At 48.3% G+C, this 25,648-nt stretch overlaps 1 protein-coding gene and 1 pseudogene across 3 annotated transcripts in view; one reads left to right on the top strand and one right to left on the bottom strand.

Moving 5' to 3' along the window:
* The window catches only part of SNX13 (sorting nexin 13), a 266,302-nt gene that overhangs the window by 70,472 nt on the left and 170,182 nt on the right, over nucleotides 1-25,648 (top strand). For 2 of the 3 annotated variants that reach the window (XM_063921738.1, XM_063921739.1), the window contains exon 2: nucleotides 6,708-6,820. In XM_063921738.1, the coding sequence (XP_063777808.1) occupies nucleotides 6,708-6,820 (113 nt within the window). Of the gene's footprint in view, nucleotides 1-6,707; nucleotides 6,821-25,648 lie in introns of those variants that run through there. The other variant, XM_063921741.1, reaches the window with a different exon arrangement.
* LOC134929712 (5S ribosomal RNA) lies at nucleotides 2,435-2,554 on the bottom strand (annotated as a pseudogene).

Below are 25,648 nucleotides of genomic sequence, written 5' to 3'. Positions count from 1 at the left end.
TTAACACCTTGGCTGGCAAATTAATCACAATATATAGTCCTAGAGGCTATATATGTGAAAAATACCCCTGCCAGAGATCCATAAAAAGCGGGAGAAAGTCCGCCGAAAAAGGGGCGGGGCTATCTCCCTCAGCACACTGGCGCCATTTTCTCTTCACAGTGCAGCTGGAAGACTGCTCCCCAGGCTCTCCCCTGTAGTTTTCAAGCTCAAAGGGTTAAAAAGAGAGGGGGGGCACTAAATTTAGGCGCAAATCTGTGTATTATAGCAGCTATAAGGGAAAAATCACTGTGGGTAGTGTAAATCCCTGCATTATATAGCGCTCTGGTGTGTGCTGGTATACTCTCTCTCTGTCTCCCCAAAGGACTTTGTGGGGTCCTGTCCTCAGTCAGAGCATTCCCTGTGTGTGTGCGGTGTGTCGGTACGGCTGTGTCGACATGTTTGATGAGGAGACTTATGTGGAGGCGGAGCAGATGCCGATAAATGTGATGTCGCCCCCTGTGGGGCCGACACCAGAGTGGATGGATAGGTGGAAGGTATTAACCGACAGTGTCAACTCCTTACATAAAAGGCTGGATGACGTAACAGCTGTGGGACAGCCGGCTTCTCAGCCCGCGCCTGCCCAGGCGTCTTAAAGGCCATCAGGGGCTCAAAAACGCCCGCTACCTCAGATGGCAGACACAGATGTCGACACGGAGTCTGACTCCAGTGTCGACGAGGTTGAGACATATACACAATCCACTAGGAACATCCGTTGCATGATCTCGGCAATGAAAAATGTGTTACACATTTCTGACATTAACCCAGGTACCAAAAAAAAAAAAAAAAAAGGGGTTTTATGTTTGGGGAGAAAAAGCAGACAGTGTTTTGTTCCCCCATCAGATGAGTGAATGAAGTGTGTGAAGAAGCGTGGGTTCCCCCGATAAGAAACTGGTAATTTCTAAAAAGTTACTGATGGCGTACCTTTTCCCGCCAGAGGATAGGTCACGTTGGGAGATATCCCCTAGGGTGGATAAGGCGCTCACACGTTTGTCAAAAAAGGTGGCACTGCCGTCTTAGAATACGGCCACTTTGAAGGAACCTGCTGATAAAAAGCAGGAGGCTATCCTGAAGTCTCTATATACACACTCAGGTACTATACTGAGACCTACAATTGCCTCAGCATGGATAGTGCTGCTGCAGCATGGTCTATTACCCTGTCAGGACAGGGATACTATTTGCTAACCATAGAGCATATTAAAGATGTCGTCTTATATATGAGGGATGCACAGAGGGATATTTGCCGGCTGGCATCCAGAATTATTGCAATGTCCATTCTGCCAGGAGGGTATTAGGGACCCGGCAGTGGACAGGCGATGCTGACTTTAGAAGGCACATGAAGATTCTGCCTTATAAGGGTGAGGTATTGTTTGGGGATGGTCTCTGGGACCTCGTATCCACAGCAACAGCTGGGAAGGAAAAAATTTACCTCAAGTTTTCCTCACAGCCTAAGAAAGCACCGTATTATAAGGTACAGTCCTTTCGGCTTCAGAACAGCAAGCGGGTTAAAGGCGCTTCCTTTCTGCACAGAGACAAGGGAAGAGGGAAAAAGCCTCACCAGACAGCCAGTTCCCAGGATCAAGAAATCTTCCCCCGCTTCCTCGGAGTCCACCGCATGATGCTGGGGCTCCACAGGTGGAGCCAGGTGCGGTGGGGGTGCGTCTCGGGAACTTCAGCGACCAGTGGGCTCGCTCACAGGTGGATCCCTGGGTTCTCGTACGTGAACTTAATGAGGAGACCGCACCGGTTGTAATAAATGAATAATGAAGTAATAAGATAGTTATCTCCCAAAAGAAGCCAACTTACTAATATGCAGGAAAGTCCTGTATTTAAAGTATCCCACACATGTTAGCAAAACAAAGTTGCCTATTTTATGTGCTGTGGGTTTACTGTTGGCGGTGCTCCCCTAGAGCCTGAATATTATACATTAATACCAAGAGAAGAAACAGATGACTCTGTTTGGGAAGCACTCTTACTCAGGAAGATAGATATATTGTACCTCAGTACACTGAAAAGATTTGAATAAATCAAATTAAATTCCGTGTTTTTTAGAGTTAGCGAAGTTCCTTCTGAGAATGAATAATAGCTATGCGAATTTATATGGAATATAAACTTATCCTATTGTTAAATACTGGATAAGTAATTAATAGTAGTGAACTGATGTTTGCTGTATATTAATTATGTGCTGAGGAAGGGTCCTCCCTTCTACCATTAATGACTGCGAAAACTTTATATATGAACCCTCATTCAGTCTGCATGTATCACATGGGAAAAAGTGGTAGACGCAGGGAATTAAATCTTTGGTTCATTCCGATTCCAAAAAAGCTTTTCCCCATACTTTGTGGGTGATCACAATTAAGTGCCCTCGAGGGTTGGTATGTGTCTATATGGACAGATTATCTTGCAGCACCAAGATGTTCCCAGGTAGTCTCCTATCCTGGTACTGGTCCGGCCTTCCAATGCTTGGCTTCCAAGTTCGGAAGGATTTGGGCTTATCCAAAGGAGTATGGCCGCAAGATAGTCCTTATGACATCCCTCCACCTATTGGGCTTGTCTTAATAGGATATTGGTAAATGATGTTCCTCATATATGAAGGAGGACTCAATAATTCAGTATTCGGAGCAAGCCAAAAATTTTTTTGGTGGTACTTTCTGTGTGTTTGGGGCAGGTAGTGTTATAACAGATAAGACCAATTTGCTGTCACCGTTTCTCACCTCTGCTTTTCATCCATCATACCATTAGGCATAGGGTGGAGAATGAGAGAGTGAGACACAAGCATAAGGTCTGAAGAAAGAAGATCAGAGCAGTCTGGGTGCTGTGCCTACTTGTAAGATTCTGTTGCAATGCCTTGCAGAACCTATACTTTGGTAGGTCCACAACAGACGACACACTCTTTGAGAAAATGTGCTAAGGATTGACAGTTTTAGTTAAGGCCGTGAGTCTATAGTGTATCAATATACTATGACATATAACTCTCATTAAACGTTAAGAGCAGCCAATTTTCTGTCACCAAGTGCTGCACAGATTCAAATAACACCTGCATCTGTTTCTGATTGTATCACACAGAAAGATACACTTTTGCAGACAGTCTATCCCTGGGTTCTGCAAGTAGTATCACAGGGATACAAGCTGGAGTTTCGGGGCGACTCCCCCTCGCCGTTACCTCAAATCAGCCTTGCTTGCTGCCCTCGTGGAGAGGTAGTACTGGCGGCAATTCACAAGCTGTACTTTCAGCAGGTGATAATCACGGTACCCCTCCTTCAACAAGGCCGGGGTTACTATTCCACAATGTTGTGGTACCGAAACCAGACGGTTCGGTGAGACCCATTCTAAAATTGAAATCCTTGAACACTTATATACAAAGGTTCAAGTTCAAAATGGAATCGCTCAGGGTGGTTATTGCAAGCCTGGACGAAGGGGACTACATGGTATCACTGGACATCAAGGATGCTTACCTGCATGTCCCCATTTACCCTCCTCACCAGGAGTACCTCAAAATTGTGGTACAGGACTGTCATTACCAATTCCAGACGTTGCCGTTGGTCTGTCCCCGGCACCGAGGGTATTTACCAAGGTAATGGCCGAAATGATGTTACTCCTTCAAAAAAAGGGAGTTATACTTATCCCGTACTTGGACGATCTCCTTATAAAGGCGAGGTCCAGGGAGCAGTTGTTCGTCGGAGTAGCACTATCTCGGGAAGTGCTACAACAGCACGGCTGGATTCTGAATAGTCCAAAGTCGCAGCTGGTTCCTACGACGCGTCTACTGTTCCTGGGTATGGTTCTGGACACAGAACAGGAAAAAGGGTTTCTCCCGGAGGAGAAGGCCAAGGAGTTGTCATCTCTAGTCAGAGACCTCCTAATAGAAATACAGGTGTCGGTGCATCAATGCACACGAGTCCTGGGAAAGATGGTAACTTCTTACGAAGAAATTCCATTGGGTAGGTTCCATGCAAGGATCTTCCAGTGGGATCTGTTGGACAAGTGGTCCGGGTCGCATCTTCAGATGCATCGGCTGATAACCCTGTCTCCATGGGCCAGGGTGTCGCTGTTGTGGTGGCTGCAGAGTGCTCATCTTCTAGAGGGCCGCAGATTCGGCATACAGGACTGGGTCCTGGTGACCACAGATGCCAGCCTTCGAGGCTGGGGGGGCAGTCACACAGGGAAGAAACTTCCAAGGACTATGGTCAAGTCAGGAGACTTCCCTACACATAAATATTCTGGGACTAAGGGCCATTCACAATGCCCTAAGTCAGGCTAGACCCCTGCTTCAACACCAGCCGGTGCTGATCCAGTCAGACAACATCACGGCGGTCGCCCATGTAAACCAGCAGGGCGGCACAAGAAGCAGGATGGTGATGGCAGAAGCCACAAGGATTTTCCGATGGGCGGAAAATCATGTATTAGCACTGTCAGCAGTGTTCATTCCCGGAGTGGACAACTGGGAAGCAGACTTTCTCAGCAGGCACGACCTCCACCCGGGAGAGTGGGGACTTCATCCAGAAGTCTTCAAAATGATTGTACACCATTGGGAAAGGCCACAGGTGGACATGATGGCGTCCCGCCTCAGCAAAAAGCTAAAAAGATATTGCGCCAGGTCAAGGGACCTTCAGGCGATAGCTGTAGACGCTCTGGTAACACCGAGGGTGTACCAGTCGGTGTATGTGTTCCTTCCTTTGCCTCTCATACCCAGGGTATTGAGAATACTAAGAAGGAGAGGAGTAAGAACTATACTCGTGGTTCCAGATTGGCCAAGAAGAGCTTGGTACCCGGAACTTCAAGAAATGATCTCAGAGGACCCATGGCCTCTGCCGCTCAGACAGGACCTGCTACAGCAGGGGCCCTGCCTGTTCCAAGATTTACCACGGCTGTGTTGGACGGCATGGCGGTTGAACACCGGATCCTAAAGGAAAAGGCATTCCGGAGAAAGTCATTCCTACGCTGATTAAGGCTAGGAAAGATGTGACCGCAAAATATTATCACCACATATGGCAAAAATATGTTGCTTGGTGTGAAGCCAGGAAGGCCCCAACGGAGGAAATTCAACTGGGTCGATTTCTGCACTTCCTACAGTCAGGAGTGACTACGGGCCTAAAATTGGGTTACGTTAAGGTCCAGATTTCGGCTCTGTACATTTTCTTCCAAAAAGAACTGGCTTCACTGCCTGAAGTTCAGACTTTGGTTAAGGGAGTGCTGCATATTCAGCCCCCGTTTGTGCCTCTAGTGGCACCGTGGGATCTCAACGTGGTGTTGGATTTCCTGAAGCCGCATTGGGTTGAGCCACTTAAATCCGTAGAGCTAAAATACCTCACGTGGAAAGTGGTCATGCTGTTTGCCTTGGCGTCGGCCAGTCGTGTATCAGAATTGGCGGTTTTGTCATGCAAAAGCCCTTATCTGATTTTCATATGGATAGGGCGGAATTGAGGACTCGTTCCCAATTCCTTCCTAAGGTGGTATCAGCTTTTCATGTGAACCAACCTATTGTGGTGCCTGCGGCTACGTGGGACTTGGAGGACTCCAAGTTACTGGACGTAGTCAGGGCCTGGAAAATATATGTTTCCAGGACGGCTGGAGTCAGGAAAACTGACTCGCTATTTATCCTGTATGCACCCAACACGCTGGGTGCTCCTGCTTCTAAGCAGACTATTGCTCGCTGGATCTGTAGCACGATTCAACTTGCACATTCTGCGGCTGGACTGCCGCACCCTAAATCTGTAAAAGCCCATTCCACGAGGAAAGGGGCTCTTCTTGGGCGGCTGCCCGAGGGGTCTCGGCTTTACAACTTTGCCGAGCTGTTACTTGGTCGGGTTCAAACATTTTTGCAAAAGTATACAAGTTTGATACCCTGGCTGAGGAGGACCTTGAGTTTGCTCATTCGGTGCTGCAGAGTCATCCGCACTCTCCCGCCTGTTTGGGAGCTTTGGTATAATCCCCATGGTCCTTACGGAGTTCCCAGCATCCACTAGGACGTCAGAGAAAATAAGATTTTACTCACCGGTAAATCTATTTCTCGTAGTCCGTAGTGGATGCTGGGCGCCCGTCCCAAGTGCGGATTGTCTGCAATACTTGTATATAGTTATTGTTTAACTAAAGGGTTATTGTTGAGCCATCTGTTGAGAGGCTCAGTTATTATTCATACTGTTAACTGGGTATAGTATCACGAGTTATACGGTGTGATTGGTGTGGCTGGTATGAGTCTTACCCTGGATTCAAAATCCTTCCTTATTGTGTCAGCTCTTCCGGGCACAGTATCCTAACTGAGGTCTGGAGGAGGGTCATAGGGGGAGGAGCCAGTGCACACCAGGTAGTCCTAAAGCTTTCTTTAGTTGTGCCCAGTCTCCTGCAGAGCCGCTATTCCCCATGGTCCTTACGGAGTTTCCAGCATCCACTACGGACTACGAGAAATAGATTTACCGGTGAGTAAAATCTTATTTTAAGTCTTTTTATGTTATATGTCTGGTAATATGTAGTACAAATTTGTAACTGATCAACTCACTGACAGAGATTATCTATGAACGGCATTCCTGTGTTGTCTCTTACTGTACGCACTATTCTGTGGAGTCTATTAAGCAGAACAAATCTCTACACATTTCATAAACTTACCAGATTGTTTATTTGCTGCATATAATGTTATGAGTTAAGGCTAATTGTCTATATCCTTTTGTCTCCAGGCCAGCCTTTCCATATGGGGATGGGGAAGTCTCGGCGGCGTTCTCTTCCTGATCACGTTTGGACCTTTTGCTATAATTTATTTAGCCTTTTACATCCTCTGCTTTGTGGGTGGGTAAGTACTCTCACTTGCACATGCCAGCAGATAAAGATGAACATAAATGCTAATGACTGTCTATGGAAGACTGTATGCTCGGTGACTCTTGGTGGTTACTTGGATTTTACCATGGTTATGTGTGAGCTATATGTATAGTTTTATTTACTCCACACAGTCTGCTAAAAAGTCACATTTTAAAAGAATGGTCAACAAAAAATATATTTTTACATTGATTTCGGTATTTAGGGGGTAATTCCAAGTTGATCGCAGAAGGATTTTTGTTAGCAATTGGGCAAAACCATGTGCACTGCAGGGTAGGCAGATTTAACGTGCAGAGAGAGTTAGATTTGGGTGTGGTGTGTCAATCTGCAATCTAATTTGCAGTGTAAAAATAAAGCAGCCAGTATTTACCCTGCACAGAAATAAAATAACCCACCCAAATCTAACTCTCTTTGCAAATGTTATATCTGCCTCCCCTGCAGTGCACATGGTTTTGCCCAACTGCTAACAAAAATCCTGCTGCGATCAACTTGGAATTACCCCCTTAGTGAGGTGATTTGCATATCCTATGTATTGCCAAATAGTGGAGGATACCAGATGCACCCTACAACTAACTCTCACCTCAGTTTTTTCCTATACTTTTACCAAATGGATACTATGCTTTAGATATAGCAAATCCACAATCATAACACTGATAGCGGTTTTTTTTTTTTTCCTTTACCCCAATTGCTTACCAGCTGGAATTATTTTAGCACATACAGTACTCAAGGGGCGATTCAATTGTTATGCCAGCGGTGCTAATTAATGGGTTCCCGATGGAGCAATTCAATTGTTGCTCCATTTCTGCACGAGTGCCGCCAGAGCAAACATTTCTGCTCGCAGCCTCCTGAGGTAAGAAGCAGAAATGTGCGAAAAGTGTCACAATTTGGCACCCAAACAGCACTTTTTCGCGTCATGGCCAGTACTTAATTTGTGTTCAGCTGCTTTACACAGCTAAACCTAATCTATTTGGGTGCAACAAGCACGATAGTTAAGGGTCCCCTGGAACAATTGAATTGCTCTGTCTGCACTCATTAATTATCGTAGCTATTAAAAAAATTGATTTGCACCCCACAGTATCCGATCTTGAAAAGTATAACCTAGCATCCATTGTGAACAAATACTGTTTTCATTTGGGTATGGCAGGGAAAGAATTGACAGCCTTTAAAATGAATACCCAGTGAGATCAATGTGGGCTTTTATGCAAACAGCTCCTACTATTTGAAATACCGGCTGTTGGGATGCCAGCGGTCACATGACTGACCGCGGTATCTCGACAATGAGAATCCCAACACCAGGCAGGGGTAAGTATTTTACCCCTTTCCTGCCCCATACCCTAACCCTAACCTTTGAGGAGTGGGGAGGCTGGGGCTAATCCGTGTGGGGGGTGATGGCTAGAACTAACCCACCCCAGTGGCTAACCCTAACTCCCCCAGTTCCTAACCCTAAACCTACCCCCCTCCATCCCCACCCCACCCTGGGCCCTAACTTTCAGCATCCCAGCGGTCAGTGTTTTCCTGTGCCGGTGTCCTGAATGATGTCGGGATTCTGGCATCAGTCACATGACTCCTGGCATACAGACCGCCGCCGGGATGCAGAACGCATCCCTTTTGCACAATCCATTCTACTTTCCTGTTTTATGGAACTTTTTTATTTTTTTATTACATAACTAAAAAGAGACAAAAGATACAAATGAATTGCCCCAAACCTATTACTTTCTGCTTAGTGTGTAGCAGGGCTAATTGCTTAAATAGAAATAGGATTGTGTGAGCAGTTTTTACAGGCCATTTCTATTACACTGTCTACTCTAATTAAGAGGCATAGCCGTATCTCCAGCCTACATAATTGTAGACGATAAAGCTTCATTTATATAGCACTGAAGTCTCATGATTATCTTTGACTAATCTCATGTGGCTTTTGTATAATTTTTTTTTTTACTGCTTAGTGTTTTGGCATTTGACAGATAATCATATGCTGTTCTATTAAATTAACCATTTGCTGTTCTGCTTGCTTTCTTTCTCTTTCTTTCTTTTTCTTTCTCTCTCTCTCTCTGTTGTAAAATCTAGTTACCCATTATTTGGCGATGATCAGAGTACTTCTCTGTAGCCTGCAGACATCACTGTCTATATAATTACCCATATAGTGGCCATTAAATGAATGAGAATATCTTCTGCGGGCGCAGCTATGCAAACAATTGGCTATCCGTGAACTAGAGAGAATTTCAGTATTGGTGCGCAATAAAAGTCCCCCGCAATGCAGCTATAGTTGTATATAAGAGTAAGCATCCAATTTACTAAGAAATAATCAACAGAACAAAAGGTATATATACAAAACTTGAGCGCTAGGAGGAAATACCACATCCAACCCTGTATCGTGATGGTTCATACAACAACCCGTCAAAATTAAAAAACTTTACTTTTTTATATAGGGCTTCTCTTTGTTCATGAGTCTCCACAAAATTACATAAAATATTCATAAAAATATTGAATTTTAATTCAAGATGTCCACTTACAAACAAATATTGGTATCCGCGTATTAGTTGGTCCACAATGGCAACGCAGCATATATCTGATGCATCGATCCAAATAGCAGAAAGCAGCTTTTCATAGAGATTCCAGAAGGATGTAGAGGATACCATAAAAAATAAAAATACAAACGAATAGTGCAAATATGTAAAATAAAGATTAATTTAATATAGATGTGCCCTTACAAACAGGTGTTAAAAAGCAGCATGAGTAGTTCCACAGTTCAGTTCCAGAGTGTGCCTCTCGGAGTTCCAGAGTGTGCCTCTCGGAGTTCCAGAGTGTGCCTCTCGGAGTTCCAGAGTGTGCCTCTCGGAGTTCCAGAGTGTGCCTCTCGCAGTTCCAGAGTGTGCCTCTCGCAGTTCCAGAGTGTGCCTCTCGCAGTTCCAGAGTGTGCCTCTCGCAGTTTCAGAGTGTGCCTCTGGACGTTTTCCGCTCTGCCGGACAGTCGGATATGCTGCTGGACTCCATCCACTATCCGGAAGTGGGTGATAGTTGGCCCCTTATACCATTTTAGGAATACCAGAAGTGGCTCCCGCTGTTTGCCACTGTGGAACTACTCATGCTGTGTAATCCTAACTCTCCCCTCCCACAGCCTAACCCTAACCCTCTCCGGCATATTTACGCTCGGGATCCTGGCAGTCGGCATTCTGACCGCCGGAATCACGAATGCCGGCATGCCAACTATATCCCGGTACAGCCAGCTTGATTATTCTGTCACCAGTGAGTACTAGATACTGTTGATAGCAATGCATTAGGGTACATGTAGTTTTGTGCCAGTACAGGCTGCACAAAACCGGGACTGTGCAGACGCACATACAGAAACGGCTAAGATTCAAAGATGCCGCCTACAAAGATTTCACAATGAGAATAAGAAACAAATTTCGTGTGCTGTGCATATATTACCTTTACTATAGACATTATTCCAAACTGGACCCCACATTTACTCAGTGGCAATAAATCAAATTTAAACAATGGCCTAAAAAATTCCTAAGACGGTGACATTACTGGGGAAAGCCGCAGGTGACAGCTTCTGCAGGGCTAGGCCTGCCCTTTCATCCCCTCTAACCCGATCCCTTCTGTTCCTTCACCTCCACCTTGTCACTGGCAATCCTAACTTAGTCCCCTCCTTCCACTCAACCCTGCCTGCGCCCTCATTCTACCCTTTTGGAGCTCCATGGGACAGAGGAGCTGGGAAGTTATCTGGAGGGATGATCCTAATGTTAATGTGTAGTGTACTGAAGTGATTTAGTGTAGCATATAGGCAGTGGTGCAAGTAGAAAAAATGTCTTACGGGGTACGGTGTGCGCGCGCCGAAGGCGCGTGCGCAAAAAATGGGTGTGGCCAAATGCCACATGGGGCGTGGTCAATGAAAATGGGGGCGTGATACACATATGGGGGGAGGGGTAGATACACGTATGACCCCAATAGTGCCAGATACACATTGCCCCACAGTGCCAGATATACATTGCCCCACAGTGCCAGATATACATTGCCCCACAGTGCCAGATATACATTGCCCCACAGTGCCAGATACACATTGCCCCACAGTGCCAGATACACATTGCCCCACAGTGCCAGATACACATTGCCCCACAGTGCCAGATACACATTGCCCCACAGTGCCAGATACACATTGCCTCACTGTGCCAGATACACATTGCCTCACTGTGCCAGATACACATTGCCTCACTGTGCCAGATACACATTGCCTCACTGTGCCAGATACACAAATGCCCCCAGAGTGCCAGATACACAAATGCCCCCAGAGTGCCAGATACACAAATGCCCCCAGAGTGCCAGATACACAAATGCCCCCAGAGTGCCAGATACACAAATGCCCCCAGAGTGCCAGATACACAAATGCCCCCAGAGTGCCAGATACACAAATGCCCCCAGAGTGCCAGATACACAAATGCCCCCAGAGTGCCAGATACACAAATGCCCCCAGAGTGCCAGATACACAAATGCCCCCAGAGTGCCAGATACACAAATGCCCCCAGAGTGCCAGATACACAAATGCCCCCAGAGTGCCAGATATCCCCCAGTGCCAGGTATAAATGCCCCCCCCCCCCCCCCCCCCCAGTGCCAGATATCTCCCAGTGCCAGATATCCCCCAGTGCCAGGTATAACTGCCCCCCCCCCGTGCCAGATATCCCCCAGTGCCAGATATCCCCCAGTGCCAGGTATAAATGCCCCCCCCCCCCAGTGCCAGATATCCCCCAGTGCCAGGTATAAATGCCCCCCCCCCCCCCCAGTGCCAGATATCCCCCAGTGCCAGGTATAAATGCCCCCCCCCCCCCCCCCCCCAGTGCCAGATATCCCCCAGTGCCAGGTATAAATGCCCCCCCCCCAGTGCCAGATATCCCCCAGTGCCAGGTATAAATGCCCCCCCCCCCCCCGTGCCAGATATCCCCCAGTGCCAGGTATAAATGCCCCCCCCCCCCCAGTGCCAGATATCCCCCAGTGCCAGGTATAAATGCCCCCCCCCCCCCCCCCCCCCAGTGCCAGATATCCCCCAGTGCCAGGTATAAATGCCCCCCCCCCCCCCCCCCCAGTGCCAGATATCCCCCAGTGCCAGGTATAAATGCCCCCCCCCCCCCCCCCCAGTGCCAGATATCCCCCAGTGCCAGGTATAAATGCCCCCCCCCCCCCCAGTGCCAGATATCCCCCAGTGCCAGGTATAAATGCCCCCCCCCCCCCCCCCAGTGCCAGATATCCCCCAGTGCCAGGTATAAATGCCCCCCCCCCCCCCCCCCGTGCCAGATATCCCCCAGTGCCAGGTATAAATGCCCCCCCCCCCCCAGTGCCAGATATCCCCCAGTGCCAGGTATAAATGCCCCCCCCCCCCAGTGCCAGATATCCCCCAGTGCCAGGTATAAATGCCCCCCCCAGTGCCAGATATCCCCCAGTGCCAGGTATAAATGCCCCCCCCCCCCCAGTGCCAGATATCCCCCAGTGCCAGGTATAAATGCCCCCCCCCCCCCCCCCAGTGCCAGGTATAAATGCCCCCCCCCCCCCCCCCCCCCCCCCCAGTGCCAGATATCTCCCAGTGCCAGATATCCCCAGTGCCAGGTATAAATGCCCCCCCCAGTGCCAGATATCCCCCAGTGCCAAATATAAATGCCCCCCCAGTGCCAGATATCTCCCAGTGCCAGGTATAACATGCCCCCGCTCACCGCTGCCGTCCTGTCTGTGTGAGGGAAGGAGAGCGCAGCCTGCGCCTCTCCTTCCCCTCAGTCTCCGGTGGGTGTCTCAGTTTATTTCAGCGCCGATCCGTGAGCCAATCAGAGCTCGCACCCGCGAGCTCTGATTGGCTCACGGATCGGCGCTGAAATAAACTGAGACACCCACCGGAGACTGAGGGGAAGGAGAGGCGCAGGCTGCGCTCTCCTTCCCTCACATCAGCGGCGGTGCGGCGGGGACGGCGGGGAGCAGCAGAGGGAGGGAGGGAGGAAAGAGGAGCGGCGGCCCGTCGGTGTGGGTACGGCGTACCCACGGCTAAATTCTTACGGGTACGCCGTACCCACCCGTACCCACACACTTGCACCACTGCATATAGGGAGGGGGATATATAGTGTAGTGATGTAGTGCAGCACATAGGGGGGAATGTAGTGCAGTGTATAGGGGGGGATGCAGTGCGGTGTATAGGGTAATGTATTGCAGTGTATAGAGGGGGATGCAGTGCGACGTATAGGGTAATGTAGTGCAGGGTGTAGGGAGTATGTAGTGCAGAAAAGTAGTGTACCGTATAGGGGGACCGTAGTGCAGTGATGTATGTAGGGAGGATGTAGCACAGCGACGTTGTGTAGTGGGGAACATGTTGCTGTGGATGCACCATGTCAGTTAGACAATGGGTTCATTTGTGGCACATAAGGAGCATGTGGGTAAATGCCTCTGTGGAGTGAGCAAAGCCACAGGCACTCAGTGCATGCATATGTACTCAGTATTGGTTTGGGCCCCTTTTGCATGAATTACTGCCTCAGTGCGTCGTGGCAAGGATGAGAGACATGAGACCAAACAATGCAGAAGAGCTGAAGGCCGCTATTGAAGCATTCTGCTCTTCTATAACACCTCAGCAGTGCCACAGGCTGATAGAATCCATGCCACGATGCACTGAGGCAGTAATTCATGCAAAAGGGGCCCAAACCAAGGACTGAGTACATATGCATGATTATACTTTTCAGAGGGCAGACATTTCTGTATTTAAAATCCTTTTTTTATTGATTTTATGTAATATTCTAATTTTTTGAGATTTTGGATTTGGGGTTTTCTTAAGATGTAATCCACAATTATCAAAATGATAAATAAAGGCTTGAAATATCTCACTTTGCATGTAGTGAGTATATATAATATATTAGTTTCACCTTTTAAGTTGATTTACTGAAATAAATTCACTTTTGCACGGTATTCTAATTTTCTGAGTTTCTCCTGTGCTTTGTCTGCACTCCCACAAAATCACCTCTGGGGAGGCAGTGAGAGAACCCTGGCTGCTCCTGGGGAGGCAGTGAGAGAACCCTGGCTGCTCCTGGGGAGGCAGTGAGAGAACCCTGGCTGCTCCTGGGGAGGCAGTGAGAGAACCCTGGCTGCTCCTGGGGAGGCAGTGAGAGAACCCTGGCTGCTCCTGGGGAGGCAGTGAGAGAACCCTGGCTGCTCTTGGGGAGGCAGTGAGAGAACCCTGGCTGCTCTTGGGGAAGCAGTGAGAGAACCCTGGCTGCTCTTAGGGAGGCAGTGAGAGAACCCTGGCTGCTATTGGGGAGGCAGTGAGAGATACCTGGCTGCTCTTGTGGAGGCAGTGAGATAACCCTGGCTGCTCTTGGGGAGGCAGTGAGAGATACCTGGCTGCTCTTGGGGAGGCAGTGAGAGATACCTGGCTGCTCTTAGGGAGGCAGTGAGAGAACCCTGGCTGCTCTTGGGGAGGCAGTGAGAGAACCCTGGCTGCTCTTGGGGAGGCAGTGAGAGAACCCTGGCTGCTATTGGGGAGGCAGTGAGAGATACCTGGCTGCTCTTGTGGAGGCAGTGAGATAACCCTGGCTGCTCTTGGGGAGGCAGTGAGAGATACCTGGCTGCTCTTGGGGAGGCAGTGAGAGATACCTGGCTGCTCTTAGGGAGGCAGTGAGAGAACCCTGGCTGCTCTTGGGGAGGCAGTGAGAGAACCCTGGCTGCTCTTGGGGAGGCAGTGAGAGAACCCTGGCTGCTCTTGGGGAGGCAGTGAGAGAACCCTGGATGCTCTTGGGGAGGCAGTGAGAGAACCCTGTCTGCCCTTGGAGAGGCAGTGAGAGTACCGCACTTCCAGTGCTAGCCCTGTTCTGGCCTGGTATCCATTTGGATGGTCGACCATGTTATGGTCGACAGTCATTAGGTCAACCACTATTGGTCAACATGGACATGGTCGACATGGACACATGGTCGACACATGACAAGGTCGACATGAGTGTTTAAAAAAATTTTTTTTATTTTGTGGAACTTTTCCATGCTTTACGATTCACGTGGACTACGATTGGGAACGGTAACCTGTGCCGAGCTCTGCGGTAGCGGAGCAAGGCACCTTGCCCGAAGCATGGTGAGCGAAAGCGGTGCACTAATTGGGGTTCCCCGTCACTTTACGCAGAAAACAACACCAAAAAAAGTAAAAAACCTAATGTCGACTTTTTCATGTGTCGACCATTTGTCTATTTCGACCATGCCAATGTCGACCTAATGACTGTTGATCATAACATGGTCGACCATTCATACCGGAACCTTCTGGCCTGTTGCTGAATACGACACTATTACCTCACACTTTAGGATTCAGTTGTCTTAGGCAGAGGCGGAACTACCGGCAGTGCAGGCAGTGCACTGCACTGGGGCCCGCCTCTGTCCAGGGGCCCAAGCATGTAATGAGTCAAACTGACTCATTACATGCCGCTGTGCGCTGCAGGCAACCGCTGCCCGCAGCGCACAGCCGCCCGGAGATAGGAGCTGAGCAGCGGTACAGACGGGGGAAGGAGGAGGGAGCCGGAGGACGGAGCCGCAGCAGCGCTTTGTTACTGGTGGAGGCGCTGCTGCTGCTGCTCCTCTGCTTCCCTATAGGCTGTCTTCCGAGAACAGCCTATAGGGAAGCAGAGGGGCAGCAGCAGCAGCGCCTCCACCAGTAACAAAGCGCTGCTGCGGCTCCGTCCTCCGGCTCCCTCCTCCTCCTTCTCTACTGCCCGGGAATCGTCGTCTGACGCAGCTGCACCGAGGAGCCTGAGGGTAAGTATAATTCTTCTTTCTTTCTTTCTTTCTTTCTTTCTTTCTTTCTTTCTTTCTTTCTTTCTTTCTTTCTTTCTTTCTTTCTTTCTTTCTTTCTTTCTTTTTCTTTCCTTCTTTCTTTCTTTCTTTCTTTCTTTTTCTTTCCTTCTTTCTTTCTTTCTTTCTTTCTTTTTCTTTCCTTCTTTCTTTCTTGTGCCTGCCTGCCGCAATGTGTAAAAAGGGGGGACTACCTGCCGCAATGTGTAAAAAGGGGGGACTGCCTGCCGCACTGTGTAAAAAGGGGGGACTGCCTGCCGCAATGTGTAAAAAGGGGGGACTACCTGCCGCAATGTGTAAAAAGGGGGGACTGCCTGCCGCAATGTGTAAAAAGGGGGGACTACCTGCCGCAATGTGTAAAAAGGGGGGACTGCCTGCCGCACTGTGTAAAAAGGGGGGACTGCCTGCCGCACTGTGTAAAAAGGGGGGACTGCCTGCCGCAATGTGTAAAAAGGGGGGACTGCCTGCCGCAATGTGTAAAAAGGGGGGACTGCCTGCCGCAATGTGTAAAAAGGGGGGACTGCCTGCCGCAATGTGTAAAAAGGGGGGACTGCCTGCCGCAATGTGTAAAAAGGGGGGACTGCCTGCCGCACTGTGTAAAAAGGGGGGACTGCCTGCCGCAATGTGTAAAAAGGGGGGACTACCTGCCGCAATGTGTAAAAAGGGGGGACTGCCTGCCACTATGTGTAAAAAGGGGAATCTGCCTGCCGTAATGTGTAAAAATGGGGACGCTGTCTGCCGTAATGTGTAACAAGGGCACGCTGTCTGCCGTAATGTGTAAAAAGGGCACGCTGTCTGCCGTAATGTGTAACAAGGGCACGCGGTCTGCCGTTATGTGTAAAAAGGGGTAATCTGCCCGACGCTATGTGTAAAAATGGGGAATCTGCCTGCCGTAATGTGTAAAAAAGGGGGGCTGCCTGACGCTATGTGTAAAAATGGGGAATCTGCCTGCCTCTATGTGTAAAAAGGAGGAATCTGCCTGCCGTAATGTGTAAAAATGGGGACGCTGTCTGCCGTAATGTGTAACAAGGGCACGCTGTCTGCCGTAATGTGTAACAAGGGCACGCTGTCTACCGTAATGTGTAACAAGGGCACGCGGTCTGCCGTAATGTGTAACAAGGGCACGCGGTCTGCCGTTATGTGTAAAAAGGGCACGCTGTCTGCCGTTATGTGTAAAAAGGGCACGCTGTCTGCTGTAATGTGTAAAAAGAGGAATCTGTTCGCTGTAAGGTGTAAAAGGGTCTCTACTTGGTGTAGTGGTGCTACTGTGCGGCGTAATTTGAATAATGGAGACTACTGTGTTGGTATTATTTTGTGGCCACACCCCTTCCCCACGAAGCCACGCCACTATGTATTTTTGCGCGCGCCTACGGCGCGCACTGCCCCCGGGGTGGACTTGGATGGGGGGGGGCCCAAAGCATTTTGTCGCACCTGGGCCCACCGCTTGCTTGTTCCGCCACTGGTCTTAGGTAACACAATCTTCCCAGGTTTCCTTTATACCAGACTTGGGAACTTTGTCACACTTTCCAAGGATTATAGAAGTTTGCCATAGCAACCTATCCTTTTAGGCATTTATGAAGTACATCCTGTGAAAAGATAGGTAGAAGGAAGCTCATTGCTTACTATGGGCCATGTCTTCACTTCTGCACTATGTAGAATGTTTGTTACTGAACCTCTCTCCCCTCATTCTCGCCTGAGCCAGTGGTTATTGCGTCTCATCTATCCTGGACCCCACTGGTCACCGGAATCTTTAATAATGGTTTAAATTATTGAGCTTCTGCCTGACTATGTCTCACTTCTACCTGTGGTTAATCAAGTTTATGAGAATAAATAATCACAAGGAAATAAATCCTTTTTATCTTGGATAGTGAATCATTTGCTGGTTAAACTGATAAATTTATGTCTCCTATTAGAGCGGGGTAGGGGGGTATTTAATTAACCCCAAAAATGTAAAGGGTGCGTAAAAGTGGGGTATCCTTAAGCTTTTTCTATTTTTCTCTTACGTCCTAGAGGATGCTGGGGACTCAAAGGACCATGGGGTATAGACAGGATCCGCAGGAGCTTGGGCACACTGAAAAGACTTAATCTGGGTGTGAGCTGGCTCCTCCCTCTATGCCCCTCCTCCAGACCTCAGTTAGACTTTGTGCCCAGGACTGACTGGACACTCACAGGGGAGCTTTCCTGAGTTTCTCTGGAAAAGACTTTTTGTTAGGTTTTTTATTTTCAGGGAGACCTGCTGGCTACAGGCTCCCTGCAGCGTGGGACTGAGGGGAGAGAAGTCAGACCTACTTCTTCTTAGTTAAGGGCTCTGCTTCTCGGCTACTGGACACCATTAGCTCCAGAGGGTTCGATCACTTGGTGCGCCTAGCTGCTTGTTCCCGGAGCCACGCCGTCACCCCCTCACGGAAGCCAGAAGAAAGAAGTCGGGTGAGTATGAGAAGATCAGAAGACTTCAGGACGGCAGAAGACTTCAGTAACGGAAGGTACAGCATAGCGGTAACGCTGTGCTCCATGCTACCACACACATCACCAACGGTAGTTACAGGGTGCAGGGCGCTGGGGGGGCGCGCCCTGGGCAGCATGTTACTGAGGTCGGGGACCGGCAGAAGGCTTTCGGTGCCTCGGCACCATTTCTTAAACCCCCGCAGGCATCTTTTTCATTTTCAAATTTGGTGGGCCAAAGCGCGCCGGGAAGGGAGCGGAGCTTCGTCCCGCGGCTCACAGGCGCCATCTTCTCCTTCAACACGCGGCTGAAGGAGACGCTGCCGGGACCTCCACATTCCTCTCACAAGTAACGGGGAGATATTCAGAAGGGGGGGGGGGGGGCGCAGTGTGGTGCTTCTTATCATTATAAATTAAGCAGCGCTGGGTACATATATCTTTTGTCGGGATATATGGGCGCTGGGGTGTGAGCTGGCATACTCCCTCTGTGTCCTCTATCGGGGCTTCATTGTGGGCCTTTCACCTAGCTGGGACGTTCTGTGTCGGTACTACGTGTCGGCATGTTTGAGGCTGAATGTTATTCACCAGAGGAGGTTATTGGGGGAGCGGATGCGGGGCTAGATTTGGGACTGTCGACGCAGCCGACACCTGATTTACTCGCATTGCTCAGTACGATAAATTCGAATGTAGCTTCTTTATCAAAGAGGTTGGATAAGTCTGAGTCACAGACACAGGTGTGGAAAAAGTCCATGGAAGAGGCTTTGTCTCAGGTGCAGACCCCATCTGGGTCGCAAAAGCGGCCATTTACTCAAGTGGCCATTTACCTGCGGTACAGGAAACAAGGAATGGCTTGTTTAAGGGAAAAAAACCTGAGGTGAAGTTTCCCCCCTCTCATGAAATGAATACTCTTTGTGAAAAGGCTTGAGAGTCGCCGGATAAGAGGTGGCAGATTCCCAAGAGGATTTACATGGCATATCCGTTCCCCTCTGATGACAGGGAAAAATGGGAGGCGTCTCCAAATGTTGACAAAGCTCTCTCTCGCTTGTCTAAGAAAGTGGCGCTTCTGTCTCCTGACACGGCAGCTCTCAAAGATCCGGCGGATCGCAAGCTGGAGACGTCTCTGAAGTCCATTTTCGCTAATTTGGGTGCATTGCTCAGACCTGCTGTGGCGTCGGTATGGGTGAGTAGTGCTATTGCTAAATGGGCTGAGAATTTAGCCAATGATATGGATACCCTTGATAAAGATAGTGTTCTTTTGACTCTTGGTTATATCAAGGACGCTGCAGATTACCTGAATGATGCGGCGAGGGATGTCTGTCTCTTGGGATCAAGAGCCAATGCCATGTCGATATCAGCCAGGAGGGCGTTGTGGATCCATCAATGGAATGCTGATGCCGACTCCAAGAGGGCTATGGAAGCGTTACCCTTCAAAGGTACTGTCTTGTTTGGGGACGGCTTGGCTGACCTGGTCTCGACCGCGACTGCGGGTAAGTCCTCTTTTCTTCCTTATGTTCCCACACAACAGAAAAAGGCACCACATCAGCAGATGCAGTCCTTTCGTCACAATAAATACAGGCGTGGAAAAGGTTCGTCCTTCCTCGCTTCAAAAGGTAGAGGAAAGGGAAGGAAACCACCTGCAGTGTCAGGCGCCCAGGACCAAAAGTCCTCCTCTGCTTCTACCAAGTCCACCGCATGACGCTGGGGCTTCCCTGGGGGAGTCCGGACCGGTGGGGGGCCGTCTACAAATATTCAGTCAGGTCTGGATTCAATCAGACCTGGATCCTTGGGTCCTAGAGATTGTGTCTCAGGGATACAAGCTGGAGTTTCGGGAGATACCCCCTCACCAGTTCTTCATTTCGGCGTTACCAGTAGCTCTTCCGGACAGGGTGGTGGTGCTGGCAGCGATACAAAAATTGTGTCTACAGAGGATCATTGTTCCCGTTCCCTCATCCCAACGGGGGGAGGGGTTCTACTCGAGCCTCTTTGTTGTGCCGAAACCGGACGGTTCGGTCAGACCAATTCTAAATCTAAAATCCCTCAATCCATACTTGAAAGTTTTCAAGTTCAAGATGGAATCTCTTCGAGCGGTAATTGCCAGCCTGGAAGGGGGGGATTTTATGGCGTCAGTCGACATAAAGGATGCCTACTTACATGTCCCGATATGTCCTTCACATCAGGCCTACCTCAGGTTTGCGATACAGGATTCTCATTACCAATTTCAGACGTTGCCGTTTGGGCTTTCCACGGCTCCGAGGATTTTCACCAAAGTCATGGCGGAAATGATGGTTCTCCTTCGCAAACAAGGGGTTACAATTATCCCGTACTTGGACGATCTCCTGATAAAGGCGAGGTCCAAGGAACGGTTGCTGAGAAGTGTAAATTTGTCACTGTCGGTTCTGCGACATCACGGTTGGGTACTCAATTTGCCAAAATCTCAGTTGATTCCGACCACTCGGCTTCCTTTTCTGGGCATGATTCTGGACACGGATTTACAGAAAGTATTTCTTCCAGAAGAAAAAGCTCTGGAACTGCAGACGATGGTCAGGGAACTTCTGAGGCCGACGAGTGTGTCGATCCATCACTGTACTCGGGTTTTGGGGAAAATGGTTGCGGCGTACGAAGCCATTCCAGAATTTCTCTCCTGTGGTGGCTACAAAGTCCTCACCTCCTAGGGGGACGCCGGTTCGGTATCCAGGATTGGGTACTTCTGACAACAGATGCAAGTCTCCGGGGCTGGGGCGCAGTCACCCAAGGAAGGAACTTCCAGGGGAAATGGTCGCTCCAGGAAGCTTGTCTCCACATAAATGTTCTTGAGTTAAGATCCATTTACAACGGCCTGCTGCAAGCAAGAAGCCTTCTTCAGGGTCGACCTGTCCTGGTACAGTCAGACAACATCACAGCGGTGGCACATATAAACTGTCAAGGTGGAACAAGGAGCAGAGCGGCAATGACGGAGGCCACAAGAATCCTTCGCTGGGCGGAACAACACGTGAGCGCCCTGTCAGCAGTCTTCCTACCGGGAGTGGACAACTGGGAAGCAGATTTCCTCAGCAGACACGATCTCCATCCGGGAGAGTGGGCTCTTCACCAAGAGGTATTTGCAGAGGTGACAAAACGTTGGGGAATTCCGTTTATCGACATGATGGCGTCTCGTCTCAACAAGAAGCTCCCGAGGTATTGTTCCAGGTCAAGGGACCCCCAAGCCAGTGCAGTGGACGCCCTGGTGTCTCCGTGGGTGTTCCAGTCGGTGTATGTGTTCCCTCCACTTCCTCTCATTACAAAGGTACTGGGGATCATTCGACGAGCAAGGGTTCAGGCGATTCTCGTCGTTCCAGATTGGCCAAGAAGGGCCTGGTACCCGGATCTTCAGGAATTACTGGTGGAAGATCCTTGGCCGCTTCCTCTGAGAGGACCTGTTGTTGCAGGGTCCATGCGTGTTTCCAGACTTACCGCGGCTGCGTTTGACGGCATGAAGATTGAGCGCCAGATCTTAGCTCGTAAGGGTATCCCCAGGGAGGTCATTCCAACTCTCATTAAGGCTAGGATGTAGGTTATGGCGAAACATTATCACCGTATTTGGATAAAGTATGTTTCCTGGTGTGAGTCTAATATGGCTCCTGCGGAAGATTTTCACTTGGGGCGCTTTCTCCACTTTTTACAGGCGGGATTAGACGCAGGCCTGAAATTAGGTTCCATCAAAGTGCAGATTTCAGCTTTGTCTATTTTCTTTCAAAAAGAATTAGATGTCCTCCCAGAGGTTCAGACTTTTGTGAAAGGAGTAATGCATATCAATCCTCCGTTTGTGCCTCCTGTAGCTCCATGGGAGCTTGATGTGGTCTTACGGTTTCTCATGTCTTCCTGGTTTGAACCTTTGCGTAAGGTTGAATTGAAATTTCTCACTTGGAAGGTAGTTATGCTGTTGGCGCTGGGGTCTGCCAGGCGGGTGTCAGAGTTGGCGGCCCTATCTCATAAGAGCCCGTACTTGATTTTTCATTCGGATTTTTCATTCTGCCGAAGGTGGTTTCTTCATTTCACATTAACCAACCTATTGTGGTCCCGGTGGCTACGGAGACTGTGGTTTTTCCAAAATCTCAGGATGTTGTAAGAGCGTTGAAGATCTACGTCACTAGGACAGCTGTTGCCAGAAAAACTGAGGCGCTTTTTGTCTTGTATGCTTCCAACAAAATTGGTCATCCTGCTTCAAAACAGACTATTGCACGCTGGATTTGTAGTACGATTCAGCAGGCTCATTCTTCGGCCGGACTACCGGTGCCGAAGTCAGTAAAAGCCCATTCTACCAGAAAAGTGGGCTCATCTTGGGCGGCTGCCCGAGGCGTCTCGGCGTTACAGCTTTGCCGAGAAGCTACTTGGTCGGGTTCAAACACTTTTGCTAAGTTCTATAAGTTTGATACCCTGGCTGATGAGGACCTTGCGTTTGCTCAGTCGGTGCTGCAGAGTCGTCCGCACTCTCCCGCCCGTTCTGGAGCTTTGGTATAAACACCATGGTCCTTTTGGAGTCCCCAGCATCCTCTAGGACGTAAGAGAAAATAGGATTTTGGTACTTACCGATAAATCCTTTTCTCCTAGTCCGTAGAGGATGCTGGGCGCCCATCACAGTGCGGACTGTTACTTGCAGTGTTTTTCTTGCTAGTTAAATTAGTTTATACATGGGTTGTGTATTTCTTGTTTCAGCTTGTTGCTGTTGTTAATTCATACTGTTATCTGGTTTAATGTTACTCTGGTTGTACGGTATGTTTGTGGTGTGGGCTGGTATGTTAGTAGCCCTTAGTTTAAACAAAAATCTTTCCTCGAAATGTCCGTCTCTCCTGGGCACAGTTCCTATAACTGAGGTCTGGAGGAGGGGCATAGAGGGAGGAGCCAGTTCACACCCAGATTAAGTCTTCTCAGTGTGCCCAAGCTCCTGCGGATCCCGTCTATACCCCACGGTCCTTTTGGAGTCCCCAGCATCCTCTACGGACTAGGAGAAAAGGATTTATCGGTAAGTACCAAAATCCTATATTTTTTTTTTTTTTTTTAGCTTCATGCTATTCAGTTGGAACCTGTTTGTTGTGTCCGTTTTCGTGTGTGTGTGTTTTCACTGTTGCGATCGTGAGAACAGTCTAATTATCATGGATTTTTTCCAGAGCCTGATGAGGTCACTGTAAAAATCCCTGATAAGACCTGCCAGCTGCTGCATTTGGGGCTAATTGGATAGCCCTGGGGAGTCGATTAGCCCATGGTAAATTACCGCAGATAATTGAATTCCCCCCTAGGTCTTTATATCTATACTTTCCCTTCTGCCCTTGTTACAAATCGGTACCGTTTAGCAACAAACGTTTATATTAATACAACTTTGTCCTAGGAAATTGCTGTAATAATTGACAGTTATTCATTCTGCTGTATATCTTTCCTTTCTTTCACTGTTGTCAGTCATTCCTGTTATCTCACACGGTGGGTTTGCTCTGTTCCGGTTACTGATGGTCACTGTCTCTGCTAGCTCATGTTCCCCGATTGGCACCTATTGTAGTATTTCATCTGTTTAACTGGATTCACTGTTTGCTGTGTCACTGTTCCTGCCTGTGCTGCAGTTGTATTAGTCCTGACTGACAGTATATTGTCTCTTCCGTCCCCATCCATTGCACTTGCTATTTGAAAACAAATGTGACAACATCTCATGAAATCTAACAAGACTGCTTCAAAATTGTTACTACTTTATTAGTTTTTCAAAACAATTATAGATTAAGATAGATTATATAGATCTATTAGAATAATGTGGTGGCAGACGACTTAATATGTGTTTCGCTGAATGCTTTATTAATATAAAACAACGTGTAAAAAGTTAGAAGTATAAAGGAGGAAGCCAGTTATATCATATTTTATATATATATATATATGTGTGTGTGTGTGTGTGTGTTTTGTTCTTAAACAATCCCGTAATACAGGCATGTCAAACTCGCGGCCCGCATGGCCCCATACACATCCTTTTGCGGCTCGTGGGCAGAGGTCCTATTGCGGCCCATTGGTAGGGGTTAAATTGGGCTGGAACAACCCAGCCTCATGGCTGCCCGGTGAGGAGGCTGGATTTTGGGCAGGCTTTCCTCTGGCTGCACCGCCCACCAGCACCCATATCAATATACGGTGGTGGGTGGGTGGAGCTATATAATGATTTGCTCCCCCACACCGGGCGCCTTTTCCAGCTCAGGCAAAGATGATGTCGCCTCACGTGTTTCCTGATGTGAGGAGGAAGAATGGGAGCTGCCATGTTTAGGTGCCCAAAATCTCATCTTTGGGTAGAGTTTTGCTTGCCAGCTCAGGAAGGTGAAAGCAGAAACCATATGCACCCACTGCACAAACAATTGAATAGCACGACGGCTGCTGTGGATGTGATGGAATGGAATTTTCCCTCCATAGTTTCCTCTGTCTATTGAATAGAGTGTTGGAGAGATAAGAGGTTGACATGGTTGCTTCATCGCAACATGACATTTTCCCTGACTCATAGAGAAAGTAGTCCTTTCTACCATTCTGTTCACGTTTGTGTGGAACTCTGGTCTGGAACACGTTTCAGTTTTTTTTCCCCATGATTACTTGTGTCTTACCACTTGTGTATTTAGTTCCATTATGTGCAAATAAAACTTGTTGTTTAAGCAAGATGCTTTTCAGTCTTCCCTGGTACTTTCTCCATGCTGTGAAGCCAGTAAGTTATGGTGTATCTTTTATCAATGAATGTGAGAGAATGCTTAGTGGGCCACATATCCATGTATCCTGTCCAGATACTGAGCAGTTTTGCTACCTCCTCCGAGCCCCTATTGCCTTTTAGTATCTGGCTGCCTAGAAACCATTAGGTAGCACGGATGGTGTAGTTTTTAGCATTACTGCCTCACTGCACTGAGGTCTTGGGTTCAATTCCCACCATTGTGTGGAGTTTGTTTATTCTCCTTTTCCTTGAGGGGGATTTCTTCTGGGTGCTCTGGTTTCTCCCACAATACAAAAATATACTGGTAGCTCCAATCAAAATATTAACCCGTGTGTGTGTGTGTGTGTGTGTGTGTGTTTACATATGATAGGGAGCATACTGTAGATTGTCAGCTTCACTGGGGCAAGGACTTGTGTTAATGTCCAAATATTCCCTGTTGCATATGTGTGCGCTATATAAATAACTGTAAATAAATATTAGTGATTGAGCTGTTCTTTAGCTCTTATAGCTGCAGAGTTCCTATGAAATTTGTCACTGACTGTTCCTGTGGGGCTCCCTTTTTATGATGATTCACTTATATTATGTACAGGTGAAATTCAGAAACTTAGAATATCATGCAAAAGTTCATTTATTTCAGTAATTCAACTTAAAAGGTGAAACTAATATATTATATAGACTCATTACATGCAAAGTGTTCAAGCCTTTATTGTTATAATTTGGATGATTGCGTCTTACATCTCAAATCCGAAATCTCAGGAAATTAGAATATTACATAAAATCAATAAAAAAAAAAGGATTTTAAATACAGAAATGTCGGCCCTCTGAAAAGTATAATCATGCATATGTACTCAGTACTTGGTTGGGCCACTTTTGCATGAA

This window comes from Pseudophryne corroboree, chromosome 5, assembly GCF_028390025.1.
Source record: "Pseudophryne corroboree isolate aPseCor3 chromosome 5, aPseCor3.hap2, whole genome shotgun sequence".
Lineage (NCBI taxonomy): Eukaryota > Metazoa > Chordata > Amphibia > Anura > Myobatrachidae > Pseudophryne > Pseudophryne corroboree.
This window is presented reverse-complemented; position numbering and strand designations above follow the sequence as displayed.